The following is a 19154-nucleotide window of genomic DNA, read 5'->3' as shown; positions in this document are numbered from 1 at the left end:
TTCTAAAGGTCAGCTTGTTCTTATGTCATCTGTCAATCTCGACTCTCGTTGTCAATTGGTTGTTATAACAGTACCCGGAAAATAATGGAGAGGTACTCTTCTCGTTGAGATGACTATTGGCCACGACAAGCTCTTCAGAAATGGAAACGTAATAACTGTTTCGCTGTTCGATATACTTAAGTCAAACTTCAAGTACTACTTCTTTAGATCTGAATTTATAGTGGAACTCTTCTGTAAGGAAGAAACCAATTTAAAACTACTTCACATCGTTCAGTTCATGTTCAAGTATTATATTTCAATAGATGCATATGAAACTTATTAAAATTGTGAAGAGTTTGAATTTAGACAAGAAAAAAACAAACTTATTGGAGAAAGTAATTGTCAAAGTTATTGGCCGACACAAAAGTACAGCGTGATTTATCCAACGATTTGTAGTGAGAGATTTGAGTGCTCAGACTTAAGTGTGCAACTCATCGTCTTAAAGAGTTTAATGTCTCTATTCAGTCATTATAAACATTGCACATAGTTATGATCTTGCCTGTAAGACAAGCGACGACAAAGACAGCCGATTTTGTAAGTCTGATGTCATTGTGTTTGAGATAGGTGAGACGGCTACATCTTTTTCTTCTAAACTGTTATAGAAGTTGCCTTTTAGTCTCGAGAAAAAATATTTTCCCTTTGCAACTTCTCATGTGACTTCAAAGGCCAAAATGTTTTACATGTTTCGGATGTTCCTTCAGAGTTGAAGATAGTTTACTTACCAGTCCAAACCTCCCGCAGGACGACGGGGGATGGGAGCGGGCAGAGTTTGAACCCTCGACCGTCGATAAATCCGAACAACAGTCCAGCGCGCAAACCGCACGACCAGGCAGCCAATCCTTGATACACAGCTGCGGTCACAGGTTGGACATATGTAATCACCAAGAGCTGTTGCACTTTCAACCTTCTTTCTTCTTCTGATGTGTAAAGCATCTGCAATCCAGGACTTTTCCTCTATGCTTGCTCTATGGTCGCTCTATACCAGGGGTCTCAAACACGTGGCCCGCGGGCCACATGAAACTATTTTGTGTGGCCCGCGACCATGTCCGGGAATTAAAAAAAAAATAGATAAAATTTACAATGGCCACATATAAGCCGTGAAATGATTTACAACTGCACAAATCAGTAAATGGGGTGTCACTGTCGCCCACCGACCGCTTAGGCTTTCAGCTGGTGGCCTGATTCTTACCGCTGGCCGATAGCGGCTAGAATCTGGCCACCATTATATCACTGCTCCGACCGTTTGGCCGCGTGGCTAATCAGGCCACGCGTGATTAGCCACGCGGCTAGCGAAACAGGAGAAAGAAAGGGAAATGGGCAGGGATCGGGTACATGTGTCAAGATTCTGTGAAAGCAATTCTGTGTTAGCGAGATGATAGCAAAGGCATCACGACCATTCACTGAAGGCCAGTTTGTAAAAGAGTGTATGCTTCAGGCGTGTGAAATTATCTGCCCCGAGAAAAAGAAGCCCTTCGAGGGCATAAGTTTGTCTGCGAACACAGTTGCAAGCAGGATCACCGAGTCTGCGACAAATGTTCAACAGTAACTGAGTGCCGCTGCAATAGACTTTGTAGCATATTCCATGGCACTGGACGAGTCTACTGGTGTAACAGACACCGCATACTGTGCCGTATTCATTCGTGGGGTCGACGAAAACTTAAACATTGTTGAAGAGCTATTGGACTTACTAGCAATGAAAGGAACGACGACTGGACGCGACGTGTTTCAAGAACTGGAAGCTTGTATTGACAGGTGTGGGCTACAGTGGGAAAAACTTGTTTCAGTGTCTACGGACGGTGCACCAGCAATGTGTTCAGAGAAGGTTGGTGTTGTTGGATTAATGGTAGAGAAACGGTTTCAGCTCAGCTTGGCGGGACCTTTTGCAGCCATACACTGAATTCTGCACCAAGAAGCACTCTGTGGCAAAAGTCTACTAATGAAGAACGTGATGGATGTTATGAAGACGGTGAACTTCATACGTGCACGGGGTCTCAACCACAGACAGTTTGTGTCATGTCTAGCTGATTTAGAAATGGAATACGAAGAGTTGCTGTATCATACGGAAGTTGGTTGAGTCGTGGAAAAGTGCTGCAGAGATTTTTTGAACTGAGAGGGGAAATAGCATTGCTCATGGCAATGAAAGACAGAGACATACCTCAGCTCAGTGACCTAATGTTTTTGTCGGATCTTTCTTTTCTTACTGACATCACGCAACATCTCAATGCAATCAATTCACAAATACAGGGCACAAAGCAGCTGATTACCGTGATGTTTGATTCATTCAGATACAAGCTGACTTTGTGGGCCACTCAGCTGGCAGATGGAAACCTGGCTCATTTATCTTTTCTACAGAGCATAATGGTTGAACTACAGCGCCAGAAAGACGAGCCATCTGCAGTAGGCCTAGTAATTATAGTTTTTTTTTTTGGGGGGGGGACTACAGTTTCTGCTTTTTTTTTTATTAGTGACAGAGGCAACGTCAACTTATATTAGTAAACTAAACTGCCTGTGCATGTATAAACTACAATAAATGTAATTAATAATTATATAAAAACTTTATTTTAGCATTTAACTGCAGTGACGGTAGTGTTTGTAAAATTTAATGAAAAAACTGATTGCTACTTTCCACTGTGGCCCACATGCTGATATGAGTTTGAGACCCCTGCTCTATACAGTGCCTCTTTTTTGTTTTCCAATTGTTAGTGTCGATTTTGAAGAGCTTCATGTCAGCTTGCACCTTATACCTTATATTTTATACCTTAAAAGTGGGCGACCAGCGGCTCTCCTGCTTTCTATTAGATCACCACACAGAATGTCTTGTGGGAGTCGACCTTGTGGCATTCTGTGAACATGACCAAACCAGCCAAGGCGTCTGCTGCTGATAACAGATCGGATGTCCTGGCACAATGCTCTTCGCAGCACTTCCTCATTGGTTATTTTATCTTGCCACCTTATTTTAAAAAGTCAACCTTAGGGATCGGAGGTTTAAGATAATCACCCAAGAGTAGGTTGACCATGTTTCACTGCCAAATAGCAGAGTGCTCATAATACAGGTTCGGTAGACTAGAGCTTTGGTATTGTTAGCCACCAGGGTATTGTCCCACACTCTTTTCTGCTGCCGTGACATGATGCCCATTGCCTTGGCTATCCTGCTGTGGATGTCTTTATTCAGTAGCACTTCGTTAAGATCATAGAACCAAGATTACATTTATTGAAGAGTTGAATAAATTAATGTTCAGAAACATTTTGCGTATCGTCGTCTCAATCTAGGTCTAAAAGCCTATTAATGGGATGGTCTAGTAGAGCCATACATTCCTTTAGGAAAGGTTCTTTTTAGAAGTGGGGGAAATGGGGCGGCATATTTCGAAAACGGCTCTAACGATTTTCCTATAAATTGGACAATTTATGTACATCTTTAAAACAAATACTAGCCACATGGTGCTATATCGTTTTAAAAATCTAACAATGATTGAGCTTTTACTACATTAGTTTAACAAGAAGCTGGAATTAAAAATAAAAAAAACATATTTTTCCTACAAAGGCTCTCTATGACAACAATAGTTTCATAGTATCAAATTTTGTCGATACTTGTGTGTGACGTAATGTGTGAATACGACTGACCGCAAGGGCCGCCTACTAATTCGTCATTTTTATTTTGCTCATTAAAGCAAAATGTTTTTGTTATCAAAGAAAAAATACCGCATTTGTGCCATGGATACTACAACAGAATGTCTTGAAATTAAGCTTTTAAATATCCGTAAAAGACATTTAGAACGTGACAGATAGACGGACGGCCGGCCAGACAAACCACACAAAAATACAATGCCCTTTTTCATTTTGTTAGCCGCTAAAAATAAAGCCCCCTCCCCCCCTTTTTTTCCCAAAAAAAGGCGAATTTTTAATTTGTTTTCTTTTTCAACAATATGAAATCTGAAGTTCGACAAAAATAAAAGCAATTTTTTTTTTACATATTTCATTCATAGTTTGAAATTAGAAAAATTGGAATGGCGAAAACTGCCCATGTGGAGTGTCAGAGTGCTGACCATATCCTTCAAAATTGCATTCTTTATTAAGAGGTCCGAACAAGACACTGGCCCCAAAACACCACAATAGAAAGAAAACTTTATGGACAGCTCCCTGATTTGGAAACCACCGCACAGTTCATCTCGTATATTGGTCTAGTCTTCTAAACGCTCCAACATAATAATGAGAACAAGGAAGAAAAAGAAGATGCCCTTATATAGCCTAGTTGATTTACAGCCTATGATTTACTGACACATTTCATCAAATAAATTGTAAGCCAGAGTCAACTTTTTTAGTCCTCTATAAGGCTTTCTCCTCCTTTCTGTCATAATAGTCCAGGTGTCTGAAGCTCAACCTTATTATTACCTTATTTAAAAGATCCAATTTTAAACAAGCCAAAAAAAAAAACCAACACTTATCACTGCCATATATATATATATATTGTATATCAATGCTGCTAGGTTTACCTCCCTTTTCCCATATAAAGCAAAATTAATTAATTGCCGCTATTTGATTAACTAATAGCTTTATTTTTTAATTGATTCATGTGTTGTCATCGACAATGAATAATTGAGTAAAATTTCAATTTACTCCGAGAATGGGAAGTGGGAGAAAAAAAAGTCTGAAAGAATCCTCCCAGACAGACAGATAGAAAGAGTGAGTTCGTATAAGATTTGCACAAAAAAAAGAGCAAATCTTAATCCATGATATACATGACATTAGTTTAGCATTAAGTAACAGATAGTATGCTTACGGACTGTTGAAACGATGGTCTCGAATTGGAGCCTTTTCTTTCTGGTGGTTTGGACGTAAATCTACTACCCAACAAGGGGCCCTGTGCGAAATGGTTTGCGCGGGGTCTATTCTTGGTTGTGATAAGGATAATAAGTGAAAATTAAGATTTTCTATTAGAAAAAATTTCGTTTTTGCATTTTCTTCATACTTTACTAAGTACAAAATCACTGTCGAATTAGCTTTACGAGCCATCCACAGTAGATAGTAGTTTTTCAACAAAACGCTGATAAACATTCAGATCTGCCTTTTAGATTCACTATCAACTAGCAAATTATCGCTTTTGTTTTTATTTTAAGAGGTCGAGATAGATCTAGATCTCTATTTGTATGCCAGAGACTATTATAGTAAATTAAGAATTTGAACTTCTTGTTTTGGTTAAAATTCGCCTTATTATTATATTTAATTAAATGAAAGCTGACAATGCCGTTTTTTTTTAAAATTGTTAGCAGGATTGGCGTTTTCCATATTGAATAACGCCCAGAAATGACAATTTGACAGTTTTTAAGGAGATTTGCATCAGTTTTCAGAAGACTTTATTGATTTCAGGAGTTTTTTTTTGTACTTTTTCGTATCTTTTACAATTTCAGGAGAATTCCAGAAACCCTTTAATAATAAGTAGTGATGGTTTATTTTAATAATTTACACCTAGAATTTGCGCGTGGCCTATCAAAGTGCGGGCCGCATAGGTTGCAGTGGCCTAAGACCGGCCCATCTACCCGAAATGTGTAAGATAATTGAATGAAAATCTAAAATAAAACAATTAATAGCTCTATGCGTTTATTTCAGCAGGGCCTTTATATCTAAGTGTAATTCTTTTTAGAATCAATGTACTATTTAACAGTAGGCCCTATATATGTTTTCGATGACAAAAAGGATATCAAACCAATATCTTATCTTAACCTTCTTATCTTGTATATTACAGACGTCACTTCAAAAATGAAGATAATTACTAGCCTAGCTTATAAACACGCAGACATTGTAATATAAATTGTATTTAGAATGGACTTTTCAACGCATTCACATAAATATTTCAAGACTTAATTTCGAAACAATTGAGGAGTTAGGGCTCGGGAATTTCTATTAGAAAAATTGATGTGAATTAAATTAGTAGCTCATCTTCACCTTTACCTTTACCTATCCCTTAGTCCAGCGGTTCTCAACCTTTTTAGCTCGGCGACCCCTCTTTACAATCCCACACTCTGCCGCGACCCCACCCCCTCCGCTCAGACACACAGCAATAGAAGAATAGACAAAACTATTCATTTTTTCGATGGTCTCTGGCGACCCCTGGCCCCTAAGGGGGTCGCGACCCACAGGTTGAGAACCCCTGCCTTAGTCGGTTGAAAACACTACACATGACATGTTGACCGTCTTCCTCCATTCCTCTCTGACTTTGGCCTGGGATTGAATCCCTTTTAGTGACAGGCCCGTCCATTATTTGATGATGTCTTCCCATTGCTTTATCTGTCTTCCTCTTCTTCTGTTTTCCTGGTACTGTTCTCTGAAGGAAGATCATTGCGAGCCTTTATGACCTTGTGATATGGCCTTAAATTTTAGTTTGTGTTCTTTTGACATCAGTCAACAGGTCATGGTGGCACCCAATAATCATTGTAATCCTGTTTCTAATCTCTTCGTTTGTGATGCGGTCTTTGTTTTTTGATACCTAGGATCTTTCTGTGGCATCACTAGTTCTGCAGTCAGCGTCCAAGATTCAAACAAACATTTTGGTAAAAACACGAAGCCTCATTAAATAATTTCAACTCACTCGAAGAAAAGTCTTATTATTATAATAATCTATTAAAATAATAATTAAAAAAAAAAACAACTTCAATTATGTTATTCATTTCAACAACTTTGCATTTGAAATGTAATTTCAACTATAAAAAAAAATAAATCCGCCCTTATTTTTCAGCTGTCGGTCTGTCTGTCCGTCCAAGTGTCACATAAAGAGCTCAAAATGTAAAAGCGTTATAGAACATTCCATGTCATCATCACTGAGGCAGCTAACGAGCATGTGTGTTACATATGTTACATAAACTTTCTTAATTCTCTCTTTTTTTTTTGTTTGTTTCAGAGTTCAACTTGTTAAGTAATTTCAACTAAAACTAGTGGGAAACTTGTTTTCTTTTAAATTTCTTAACGTACGGGCCATGAACACTGTCACTACCATAAGCAACATGAACAATGGAACAGCAAGTAATCGAGTGGAGTATTACTATATATGTGGGGTTCCGTCCAGAATGTTAGAACAAATAAACATTTATTTTGTTTTGATGTGTTTTGTCAAGCCAGCCATGTCCATTCTGGGGATCACGGCCAACATTATAAGTCTACAGATACTGAGACTCAGCGGACTGCACAAACCTTCCAACATACTTCTCTTTAGTCTGGTCATTGCCGACACACTGTGTCTGGGCAGGTCAATAAATTACGGAGCCATTCTATTTTGGTTTGGACCGGACGATGTGATGTGTGGGTTTCGCTACAGCGAAGGCATCAACTATTTTCTATTATATTCTATGATCGGTATGCAATATTTTCACCTTTGGGGTGAAATGTCCAACACCATGTTTCCCGTTTTAATTACATTCGAAAGACTTGTAGCTGTTTTTAAACCCTTGACATTTTCAAGAATTATAAACAGGAGACGAACAATTGTCTTAGTGGTGTGTGCATATCTTATATGGTTGCCATGGACACTCTTTTTACCATCTTTATACGAGGTTGGCTTTTCACCTATGTCTCAAAATGTCACTTATATGCGTCCCGCTCTTTCAAAATGGTTTTTCAGCAATATACTTATTCTAAACATGTACGACACGAATGTGAATCAAACATTTTCGAACACTCTGCCCTTGATTTTTGTCACATTTGGCAACATCGTCCTTGGTATAAAGGTTAGTGTCGCACTGAAGAAGAGAAGAAGCTTAACTTCTTCACAGAAGATGTCCTGGTCTCCAAGGACAACCAGAACGCTCATGTTGACATGTTTCATTTTTGTTATCTCAACAGCAACAGGCACAATCATGACGCAGATGGATAACAGCTTAATTGAAGACGTCGCGTCGTATTACGTCAGGCGTGAAGTCAGAATACTTTTACTGCAAATCAATTCTTCCAGTAGTCTATTTATTTACATCGCATCAAATAGACGATTTTTTGACATATTTTGTTCCATGTTTGGAATAGCTTTGAAATTAATAAAACCTCCTGAGGACGGTATCTAGAATGTATGCTTACCGAAGGGTTTGCCCATAATTATTATAAGTACTTTTACGTCAACCTACATAGAAACTAATAAAATATGTTAGTTACCTCTTATCTTATAGATTACAGATGGTTAGGCCTACATAACAAAAAGATAATTACGTCCTACTCATTTCATTTCAATCTAGTCATGATGCCTGTTACAAACGGTGATACAAAACTTATATCAACTCACTCTGTCTAGTAAAAAAATTTTTACACGTTATTTCTCCAACACACAATCTCGGATCAAACTGAAATTTTGCACAATTATTTCTTTTACCTGACAAAACAAGAATCAATAAAAAAAAAAAAAACAAAAAAAAAAAAACCTAACCAATAAGTTAACTATTGGTAATTAATTATTTTGTTTGGTACCTCAAACAAGGGAAAGATATTGTAGGTCTATTTGACTGAAGTGTTGGTATAAGCTGAATGAGTTCCCTTTATAGGTCGCCGCTTTAGAGTAAGTTTGAAACACCTCACCACACTAGATGAGTAGTTAGTTACTTAGTATGTTGGCTTTAGGAGCCTTGAGTCATGAGGTCGAATACTGTTCGTTCCTCCATCCCCCCCCCAACCACTGAAAAAAAAAACGATTACAGTTAAATTCCCAAAAAAAACTCTTTCCCCCCCCCCTTTTTTCCCAAATGGTCCAGACAAGTGAAAGGATCATACCGTTTTTGAGAAAGCTGGTAAAATATTTCTTATTGCACAGATGTATTATTGTTAGTCTAGATCTATTACAAATGTAATTACAGGACTGATCCAAACCATAGACTATATATCATCAATGTGTCATGCAACCAAGGACGCCTCGGTGAACGGGACTTATTTATTGAAAAATATAGGCTTAGTGCGCAGAGTTGGCAGTCCATGTAATATATAGTATTATAGTCTATGTCCAAACTAATTGATACAATTGTTTTTTAGTTCTTCTGCTCATTTTACATGTTGGAGAGTTTTAAATCATTTTTAGCGGCCCCCGAAAGGGGACAAGACGCTATTAGTTTTGTGCGAAATGTCTGTCCGTCTGTCCGTCCGTCCCGTTTAGATCTCGTAAACTAGAAAAGATATTGAAAATGCGACATCACAATATTTTAGACAATTCAAAGTTCTGATGCAACGTCTACTTTTTTTTTCTGAAAGCGAAAAATCAAATTTTTAAAATCAGTTATGCAAGCAGTTTTTTAAAGAGAAAAAGCTAATTAGTATGCATTATAAAGAAGAACTAAATTGAAACGAATAGTAATCTTGTAAACTTTATTTTCGTGAACTTTTTTTTTATTGCGAAAATTATTATTTTTTTTTTTTTGAGCATTCGAATAAGAGATTGAGCCTTTTCAAAACAATTACATCAATTATAAGACTTCAGTTAGGCCAGGAGAGGCGCGGTAGCTGAGCGGTAAAGCGCTTGGCTTCCGAACCGGGGGCCCCGGGTTCGAATCCTGGTGAAGACTGGGATTTTCAACTTCGGAATCCTTAGGCGCCTCTGAGTCCACTCAGCTCTAATGGCTACCTGACATTAGTTGGGTAAAAGTAAAGGCGGTTGTTCGTTGTGCTGGCTGCATGACACCCTCGTTAACCTTAGGCCACAAAAACAGATGAACTTTACATCATCTGCCCTATAGACCACAAGGTCTGAAAGGGGAACTAGTTAGCTCAGGTTCACATCTAACCTTTGATCTGCTGTACCGTTGGGGCACTACACAAGATCTGTCAACCTTCTTTCTCCATTCTTATCTTTCGTTTGTCTTTGATATAATTTCATTTGGATGTTCTTTCTGAAAATATTGAAGCCTGACTGGGTGGACCACTTCGGGGGCCGATTTTGAGTTTGTGTTTCCACACAAACTGTCTTTGCAATCTTGCTTTTAGTTTTTTCTAGTGCATTTTTAGATTTGCACGATGCATTTTTTCAAGCAGTAATCTCCTCTTTATTTACAATTGATATTTGAAATCCGGTTTAAACTCTTAAAGTAATAAAATACAGTATCTTATTAAAAGAAGAGAAAGCGACATGAAGAATGGTGGGGCTATATAAGAAAAACTAAAGAGAAACTTAAAAAATAAAAACAGGAAGATTGAAATTAATGGACAAAAAAAAAAAACAACAAAAAAAAACAATGTCAATGCCATATTGAAAGATCACGGTTTCCAACTAAATAGTATAAAGTACTTGTGTTACATCTTAACCAAGCTTCTATCAACTCGCTCCGTCTGTCTGGTACACATTTTGTACACGTTATTTCTCCAACTTCCCATTCTCGAATCAAATTGAAACTTTGCACAACTATTCATTGTTCCTAGCAAAACACGAATCAGTCCAAAATTAATTAATTAATTAATCAATTAGTGGTAATTACTTAATTTAGTTTGATATAATAAAAAGTGAAATACATATTAGAGTAGCGATAGATATGGATGTAAATGTACAGTTCTTACATATCTTGCATAATCTTTTTTTTTTAAACTTTTTTTTTTTATTTTGCTTGTCAGTTTCATTACAAAATGCTGAATTGTGATTTGTTTCATTTCGCACAACAACAAAAAAAAAAAAAAAGAGTACATTTAGTCGTGTATGAAGCTCCAAGGCGACCATTTGTACGTCACGGTGTAATGTGAAAGCGGCGTGAAAGCGCATCAAAACTACAACATTACGAGTTATTGTTTGTTTGTTTATTTTGTTCTACGTTCTTATATTTTTCTTAGAGGAGTATATGAACATTTCATAAAATGTCTTGTTGCATAAATTATGATTCTGTATTTTTGTTTTATAGTTAAATTTTGTAAATCTTATATTTCCATTGTGTATCACGTTTTCCTGTATTCTGAGCTTCAGAAAAGCTTTTTAGTGGGGGATTTCCATTGCACAATCCTACTAGTCTTCTGAAATGTGCAAAAATTCCCGTAGATTGACGATATTAGTAGGGACAATCAATAGACTCAGATCACTGTGTAATTTTTTTTTTGCTTAGGAATTTGACCCCCCCCCCCCACATACACACCTTCTAGGTCCATGCGTATAGTTTGATTCTAAATGCACAAATGTTCAGATTTGAAATGACGATATTATCCGTCTACCCCGCATTCATTCTCGTCGACATGCCTTACATCCTCCATACAAGTTGTCAGATATAGGAAAAGTAAGCGTAGACAATCATGACATTACTCTGATCAAAACAAAGTCTCAATCGAATGACAACATAAGATGGCACAACGAGTAACCATAACAACGATGTCATATTGACATTAAAATGAAATAGCCTTAATCGAATCCACAGTACGCAAAATCCCTTGAAACCTGCCATCTGTTCTGGCCATAGATAAAAAAGAAACTTCATGTAGAGAGTCAATATATATTGAAAAATGTTGAAGAACCAAATTCTTTTAGCAGCTGTGATGTTTAGAACAAGCAAAGATAACTGTTGTTGAAAAGAGTTATCTGATTGCCGTGGACGGTGTTATTACCATCCAATGACAGCATTGGATTAGTAGATGTATCCCGAAATATCACTTATAGGAGTCCAATCCCTTCAGATGTTTTAGCTATAAACAATGCATTGAATGATTTCTTTCTTGTGGGCCAAAACGTCCTAATTGTGAGTATTGCACAAAACCTAGTCGTTTGAATAATAGATTTTTTAGTTCATACTTCGGCTGTTTCTACTTAGTACGGCTATTACATTTCTATGTAGGATATAAAAACAACAACCACTATTAAACCAGCAAGTGGATGCACAGAAGATACGTTTTTAAAAATTCCATTTTTTTTTAAATTGCTTTATGATTTTGTATTGGACCTTTATATGTGTACGATCAGAAACCCGATTCGTAACGGACCACACTGAGAATAACTCCCTTAGAGAACGTAAAAGGAAGCGGGCAGTGAGTTTTAATGTCGCCCTACAAGGACAGCCCTAATGCCGCACACGAACCAGCTCTCTCTCTTTCAAATCCTTGTCCCGGTCGTCCTTCATGCAGAGCTGTGTGCGTCCCTTGCAGATAAAGTGTGTCGACTGTTCTAGTTGTTTCAACGCAAGCTTTCAGTGAGTTCAAAGTATGACTGCAAGATGCTAACGTTGCTAATTGTTATGACCACACTGAAGCTGATATCCCTTAAGTTATTCTTTGATCCGGTCCAAACCTGTTTTTTTGTGGGAAGAAGTTCTATAGCGTAAATAACTGCATACAAAAAAAAAAAAGCTCAATTAACAGAGCGTCTCGCTAAGAACGTAGGTTCGATCCCAATACTGGTCATTTTTCATCTTTTTGTTTCAATTTCAACTAAACTAAGAATGTCTTGTGTGTTATTGGAACATAGAGTAGTAATTTATTTTTGTAACAAACAAAACAAACTAGACTCAGAAAATGGCGTTTCTTTGTGGTTTCTGCGAATGTTCAAGTCACCAAAAAAAAACAAACAACCTTTGTCGGTTTATTGTTAAGCAAATGGCATCAAGAATGGAGAACAGAAAAACAACAACAACAGTTATGCCTATTTTAACATGGCGTTTAATTAGAAATAACTATTTGTCACGTGTCAAGCCGTCAATTAAGGATCTACAAAGTGTACCACGTGACGTGGATGAGACCATGGAAAAACAAAGCTCAATTAAATCTACTTTTCAAAACTTCAACATCCTACTTCACGCTAGTATACCAAAGGTCACATGACTCTTGTTTCATCGGCTAATCACCTTTTTCTTCCGGGGAAAAAAAATCGCGATTTGACTCGTTGAGATAATTGCTGGCCATGGGCAAGCTCTTTAGAAGTGAAATCCCTATGACTGCTGGGTTTTGGAGGCTAGAGGCACTTGAGCCCAACTTCAACTCCTTTGATACTTTCTAGAGCAAAGCTACGTCTAGAGCTTAACGAGATTTTGTAGGACAGAGAATAATGATAAAAGCACTTTACTGTATTTATTTTGAATGATTTTGTTTTAATTGATTTTTGTAAATTGTTAGTTCGGAATGAGAGAAAAAAACAACTGATAAGACTTGACCTATTGAAGAAAGTAAATACCTGAGTTAATTGCAGACCTAAAGTGATGGCAGTTATCAAGATGCGTTGGTGTTTTACATTGGATGCACAGACTTAAAAAGTAAATCGTATCTTTTCAATGCATTTTTTTTAAATTTATACATAAAAACATAATAAATAGGCTTACTGAACTAATTAAGCATATGTACCACATCGCCACATATAGGAAGCCTAACTGAAAAGCCAATGTGACGTAAATGAGACACTACACGCTATATGGTAACCTTTAACCTATTCAATGTTAATACTTAGGAGGAGAGGCTTATTGTATGGACCAGGTCCAACTATGAGACAGCAATATTTCATGAAATCCACTCCGTGTTGTGAAAACCATACATTCGGATCGAATAAAGAGTGGCCTCACTTGGTTTACATACGTTAGTGTTAAGGAAACTACTCTATGTTGCTGAATACCAAACACTGACTGGACTCACTTGGTTTACATACGTTTGCGAAGATAAAAGAAAATTTCCTTAGGTAAGTAATTATTTGTTTTCATTTGTTTACTTCTAAAATATGTTCCTCATTCGTGTCTTGTTTGGCGAAGCAAAATTACACAAAATGACGGAAATACTGCAAGATTTAGAACCACTCATGAATTGGTGAGTGAAGTTTCTTCCCAGTAATCTTGCTAGATTTTTGTTGACAACTTTTGAAAAAAAATAAAATATATTAAGTATTAAGCAACTTGAACCACTGGTTCATGTTACATCTTTGGCAATATTGTTAGGGATTCATGTTAGATCCAATATACAAATGTTGTAATGGGCCTCATATTTATGCAGTTCTCTGTCTGTCTGTCTGTCCATCGTTTACGTTTAGATTTCACTGGTTTGTGTATTTCATAAACTCTATTCATTTTTCTTTCTCGTTTCAGGTTTCAACTTGTCAAGTAAATTCAACTAGATCTAGTGTGAAACTTAATTTTAAAAAAAAACCAATATCAATACTTTATTCTAATTCTTGACGACATCGACCATGAATGCTACCATGAGCATCACCGACAGTGGAATAGCAAGTTATGGCGAAACAACGCCAGTGGAGTATTACTACCTCTGTGACGACCCGACCACCTTATTAGAACAAATATACATATACTTTGTTTTGATGTGTTTTGTCAAGCCGACCGTTTCCATTCTAGGCATCACAGCAAACATTATAAGTCTACTGATACTGAGACTCAGTGGTCTTCACAAGCCTTCTAACATACTACTTTTTAGTCTGGTCATTGCGGACACACTGAACTTATTCAGGTCCATAAATTACGGAGCCATTCTATATTGGTTCGGACCTGATGATGTAATGTGTGGATTTCACTACAGCGCTGAGGTCAACTATTTTCTATTTTATTCTTTGATTGGGATGCAATATTTTCACGCTTTGGGTGAATACTGCAGCCCAATGTTTCCAGTTTTAATTACCTTTGAAAGGCTCGTGGCAGTGTTTAAACCCTTGACATTTGCAAGAATTATAAACAGAAAAAGAACCATTGTCCTAGTTGTGTGTGCATTTCTAATATGGTTGCCGTGGGCGATGTTATTACCATCCAATTTCAACATTGGCTTTGTAGATATATCCCAAAATATCACTTATATGAGTCCTATTCCTTCAGATTTTTTAGTCCAAAATATATTTATTCTTGGCAAGTTTGACGCGAACGTGAATCAAACCTTTTCTAATACTCTTCCTTTGATTTTTGTCACAATCGGCAGCATTGTCTTGGCTGTTAAGGTTAATATTGAAATGAAGAAGAGAAAAATGCTAACTTCTTCCCAGAAGATGTCCTGGTCTCCAAGGACGACCAGGACGCTGATGATGACATGTTTCTTTTTTGTCATCTCAACATCGGCAGTAACAATCATTGCCCAGCTGGATAACGAAATAGAGGAAGAAGTCATATATTTCTACCTGAGGCGAGAAATTCGAGTACTTTTAATGCAAATCAACTCTTCAAGCAGCCTCTTTATTTATATTGCAACAAATAGGCGATTTTTCAACATATTTTGTGGCATTTTCGGAATAGAAATAAAATTAACAAAACATCGTGACGATGAGACCTAGATTCTGCTGGTTGACTTCGGCTTCTTCGTTTTCTTTCCTTTAGTCTGTTGGAACATGATCTTTCGACTATTCCTCTTTGTCTTTTACTTTGAGTAGTATATCTTTCAATGACAGGCCCGTACATTCTTTATGTTGTCTTCCCATCGCTTTCTCTGTCTGCAAATTCTTCTTAAGCATCAAGATGATGTTAATCTTTAATCAAGGATGAGGAGCAATATAAATAAATAAATATTATCAAGGATAAGATTCACATTACTGAAAAAAAAACAACACAAAAATGTTTCTATTATTTTTATTCTCTTTTTTTTTCATCAATGTTAATGGCTGGAAATATTCAGAACAGAATTATTCAGTTTCATAATGTCCTAAACAGACAGATGGCGGTCTCTTGATAAATTATATGGTTTGTAAAGACCAAAGAAACAATGCAACGTTTCGTAAAATACACTAAAAAGTACACAATTAGTTGATAAACTTAACATTTAAAAGTTTACAAGAACTAAACAAAATTGTTTTTACGAATATGAAGTTCCAATAATTTTTATGTTTTACTTATTTAGTATTCAGTATTATGAAATGCCAGATTATTCTAGCTATGGGATATATTTAGAAAACATTTCCATTATCTCAAGTAGCTTCCCTTATTCAAGGTGGCTATGAAATATCCATCTTAACTTTTCTTTAAACAGTATGATATCAGATAATCTGTGCGAGATGTTCAGAATGATTGATATGTAACTATTATTTCATTAGTCTGTCCGGCTGCCAAAGACTGATAGATGTTCTTAATTGTACAACACTTACCAAATCCAGTAAATTTTAATTTCGCTTCTTTAACAATGCAACAAATAGTCGACAACAAAATAAGATTATTGCTTACTGTTGGGTAAATCATTCAAGAACGAAGGCAAACAAACATTCCTTTGACAACAATAGTACTTATAAGTACACGCACATAATCGTGTTCGGATATCATTTGTGCCTGACGTGACCTTTCAGTAGGGCGGCATGGGATGGCAGCGAGTAGGATTTAAACTCGGGACTATCGTAACGACAGTCCGAACCTCAAACCACACGACCAGATACCCAATCATAATAAACCCTTAACCGCCATTTTGACCTTTGTTTGTGCTAAAGATTGTACATGTATAATCTTTAAGCTTTTTTTTTTTTTTTTAATCCAGAATTTTGTTGTAGTTATTGAAAATACGTCTGTATTTTTTTTTCCTAGCCACTGATCTAAGCCGAGACCAATCGTCATTGTAGAGCTGAGCACTAACGTACTGACCTTACTCTCCACTGACCACAGGTTGACACGTCACCGGTCAGTGTGCAGGCCTAGCTCGATATGGCTGACTTGGCCGGGTGGAGGGGAACTGGAAGCAAAGGGCGCTCGGCGGGAGTTTAGTTTACTCGTTGGTTTCATTGAAAGATAAGTCTTACCCTACAACTTGCTGAGCCAACGTTTGTTCTACGTGCTAGTTGTGTTCATTGAAAGATAAGTCTTACCCTACAACTTGCTGAGCCAACGTTTGTTCTACGTGCTAGTTGTGTTCATTGAAAGATAAGTCTTACCCTACAACTTGCTGAGCCAACGTTTGTTCTACGTGCTAGTTGTGTTCATTGAAAGATAAGTCTTACCCTACAACTTGCTGAGCCAACGTTTGTTCTACGTGCTAGTTGTGTTCATTGAAAGATAAGTCTTACCCTACAACTTGCTGAGCCAACGTTTGTTCTACGTGCTAGTTGTGTTCATTGAAAGATAAGTCTTACCCTACAACTTGCTGAGCCAACGTTTGTTCTACGTGCTAGTTGTGTTCATTGAAAGATAAGTCTTACCCTACAACTTGCTGAGCCAACGTTTGTTCTACGTGCTAGTTGTGTTCATTGAAAGATAAGTCTTACCCTACAACTTGCTGAGCCAACGTTTGTTCTACGTGCTAGTTGTGTTCATTGAAAGATAAGTCTTACCCTACAACTTGCTGAGCCAACGTTTGTTCTACGTGCTAGTTGTGTTCATTGAAAGATAAGTCTTACCCTACAACTTGCTGAGCCAACGTTTGTTCTACGTGCTAGTTGTGTTCATTGAAAGATAAGTCTTACCTTACAACTTGCTGAGCCAACGTTTGTTCTACGTGCTAGTTGTGTTCATTGAAAGATAAGTCTTACCCTACAACTTGCTGAGCCAACGTTTGTTCTACGTGCTAGTTGTGTTCATTGAAAGATAAGTCTTACCCTACAACTTGCTGAGCCAACGTTTGTTCTACGTGCTAGTTGTGTTCATTGAAAGATAAGTCTTACCCTACAACTTGCTGAGCCAACGTTTGTTCTACGTGCTAGTTGTGTTCATTGAAAGATAAGTCTTACCCTACAACTTGCTGAGCCAACGTTTGTTCTACGTGCTAGTTGTGTTCATTGAAAGATAAGTCTTACCCTACAACTTGCTGAGCCAACGTTTCAATTAAATGTTATGCATCACATTGAACAGATGAACTAAACACATTTCAGTTATTGTAAAAAAATTAATTAACCACAGACAAACCAACCGCGCAATCTCCCATATAAATCTCACTAATGACACAGTGGCTTGGATGCCTTGGGGGGGGGGGGGGGAGAAGGAGGTCAGACATTATTCTAGGCTAGGATAATCTCAATCCCAGACAGCAATGATAATCCCAGTCCATAACAGCAATGACAATCTCAATACCAGATAACTATGATAATGTAAACTCCAGACAATAATGATAATATTAAGCCTATCCTAGATAGTTATGATAATGTAAATTCCAGACAGCTATGATAATCTAGATCCCAGAAGATATGGTAATATAGAACGAAGTCGGCGATGATAATCTAGAACCCAGACAGCTATGATTTTCTATATCTCTTGCAGGAGCAATGTTAAATGACGTAGAGAAGTCTAGACTAAATTTATGCGATTGGAAATATTTTCATTACTTGCTTTTGTTTAGCGCAACTTTCCTGCTTCTAGAATGCTCACTGCGCTATGGTCCAATCATTTTTGAGGACCAGCGGGGGAGGGGGTATCTGTGAGAAGATTTCTTTGCTGCTTTTTTACATATTTTTTTAAAATTGCTCAGTCTGAATTGGAGCTCGGGGTATCCATGATGGGAGGCTGACGTGAAGCCATCGAGCATTTCAAGTACTTATAAATTTAGAGGGTTTATAGACTATTGCTAGATCTAGTTAAAAATTCTCTCCCCTAATCTTAGTACATTTTCAGTATAAAACAAAATTTGCGCCTTAAGGGGAGACCACCGTTAAATCATTACCATTTCTCTTTGTTTCGTATATTTCCCATATAAAACAAAATTAATAAACTACGACGAATTGATAAATACGACTTGGTTAATTTTTTTTTCTAATAATTCATGCGTTGTAATCGACAATGAATAATTGTGCAAAGTTTCAAGTGGATCCGAGAATAAGATGTGGGAGAACTAACGTGTAGTACAAGATGTGTACCGGACAGAGGGAGTAGAGAGATAACCTTGGTAAAACAAAAACCCAGTAATTTAAATGTATTGAAAAGTTTTATTTGTTTCACAATTTTACAAACAAAATCATTCTTTTTCAAAATACTACATATGACTCGAGTGCTGTATGAAATCAAGCTCAAAATAAAAATAAACATTTACTGAAAGAAAATTATTTCATATATGTGTGTGTGGGGAATAATTAAAATTAAAAAAAAAAAACGAAACAAAATGCAAATATTATTCACAAAATAAAATAGTAAAATAGAAATGATATTTAGGTTAGATAAGTGATTAGATGAAAGTGTACGATATCAATAATGACCCACTACTAGACCACTATGTAGGAGTATATGGGTGAGTGTGTTAGGTAAGTATAAAGTCTACGTATGACTTGATGCTAAACTGTATGACCTTGTTTGCTGATGAGAAAACCTTAGTTGAAGCAT

The 19154-nt window shown here is 36.9% G+C and overlaps 2 protein-coding genes across 2 annotated transcripts; both read left to right on the top strand.

The window, feature by feature from the left end:
• Positions 1-542: 542 nt before the first annotated feature.
• Positions 543-8134, top strand: LOC129923982 (probable G-protein coupled receptor B0563.6). Its single transcript, XM_056017462.1, has 2 exons — positions 543-603; positions 6932-8134. The coding sequence occupies exon 2, from the start codon at positions 7008-7010 to the stop codon at positions 8082-8084; it is 1077 nt and encodes a 358-aa protein (XP_055873437.1). The 5' UTR covers positions 543-603; positions 6932-7007; the 3' UTR covers positions 8085-8134.
• Positions 8135-13291: 5157 nt separating this feature from the next.
• LOC129923895 (uncharacterized) lies at positions 13292-15508 on the top strand. The gene is made up of 2 exons (XM_056016804.1): positions 13292-13624; positions 14025-15508. Exon 2 carries the CDS (start codon positions 14126-14128, stop codon positions 15206-15208), a length of 1083 nt encoding a protein of 360 aa, XP_055872779.1. The 5' UTR covers positions 13292-13624; positions 14025-14125; the 3' UTR covers positions 15209-15508.
• Positions 15509-19154: the final 3646 nt, after the last annotated feature.

Source organism: Biomphalaria glabrata, chromosome 18, assembly GCF_947242115.1.
Source record: "Biomphalaria glabrata chromosome 18, xgBioGlab47.1, whole genome shotgun sequence".
In the NCBI taxonomy this organism is placed as follows: domain Eukaryota; kingdom Metazoa; phylum Mollusca; class Gastropoda; family Planorbidae; genus Biomphalaria; species Biomphalaria glabrata.
Note: the sequence above shows the minus strand (reverse complement) of the source record. Positions and strands in the feature narration are given on the sequence as shown.

What these genes read in the sequence shown, in the direction of transcription:
- LOC129923982 (XM_056017462.1), top strand. Translation starts at nt 7,008, where the DNA reads ATGAACACTGTCACTACCATAAGCAACATGAACAATGGAACAGCAAGT.
- LOC129923895 (XM_056016804.1), top strand. Translation starts at nt 14,126, where the DNA reads ATGAATGCTACCATGAGCATCACCGACAGTGGAATAGCAAGTTATGGC.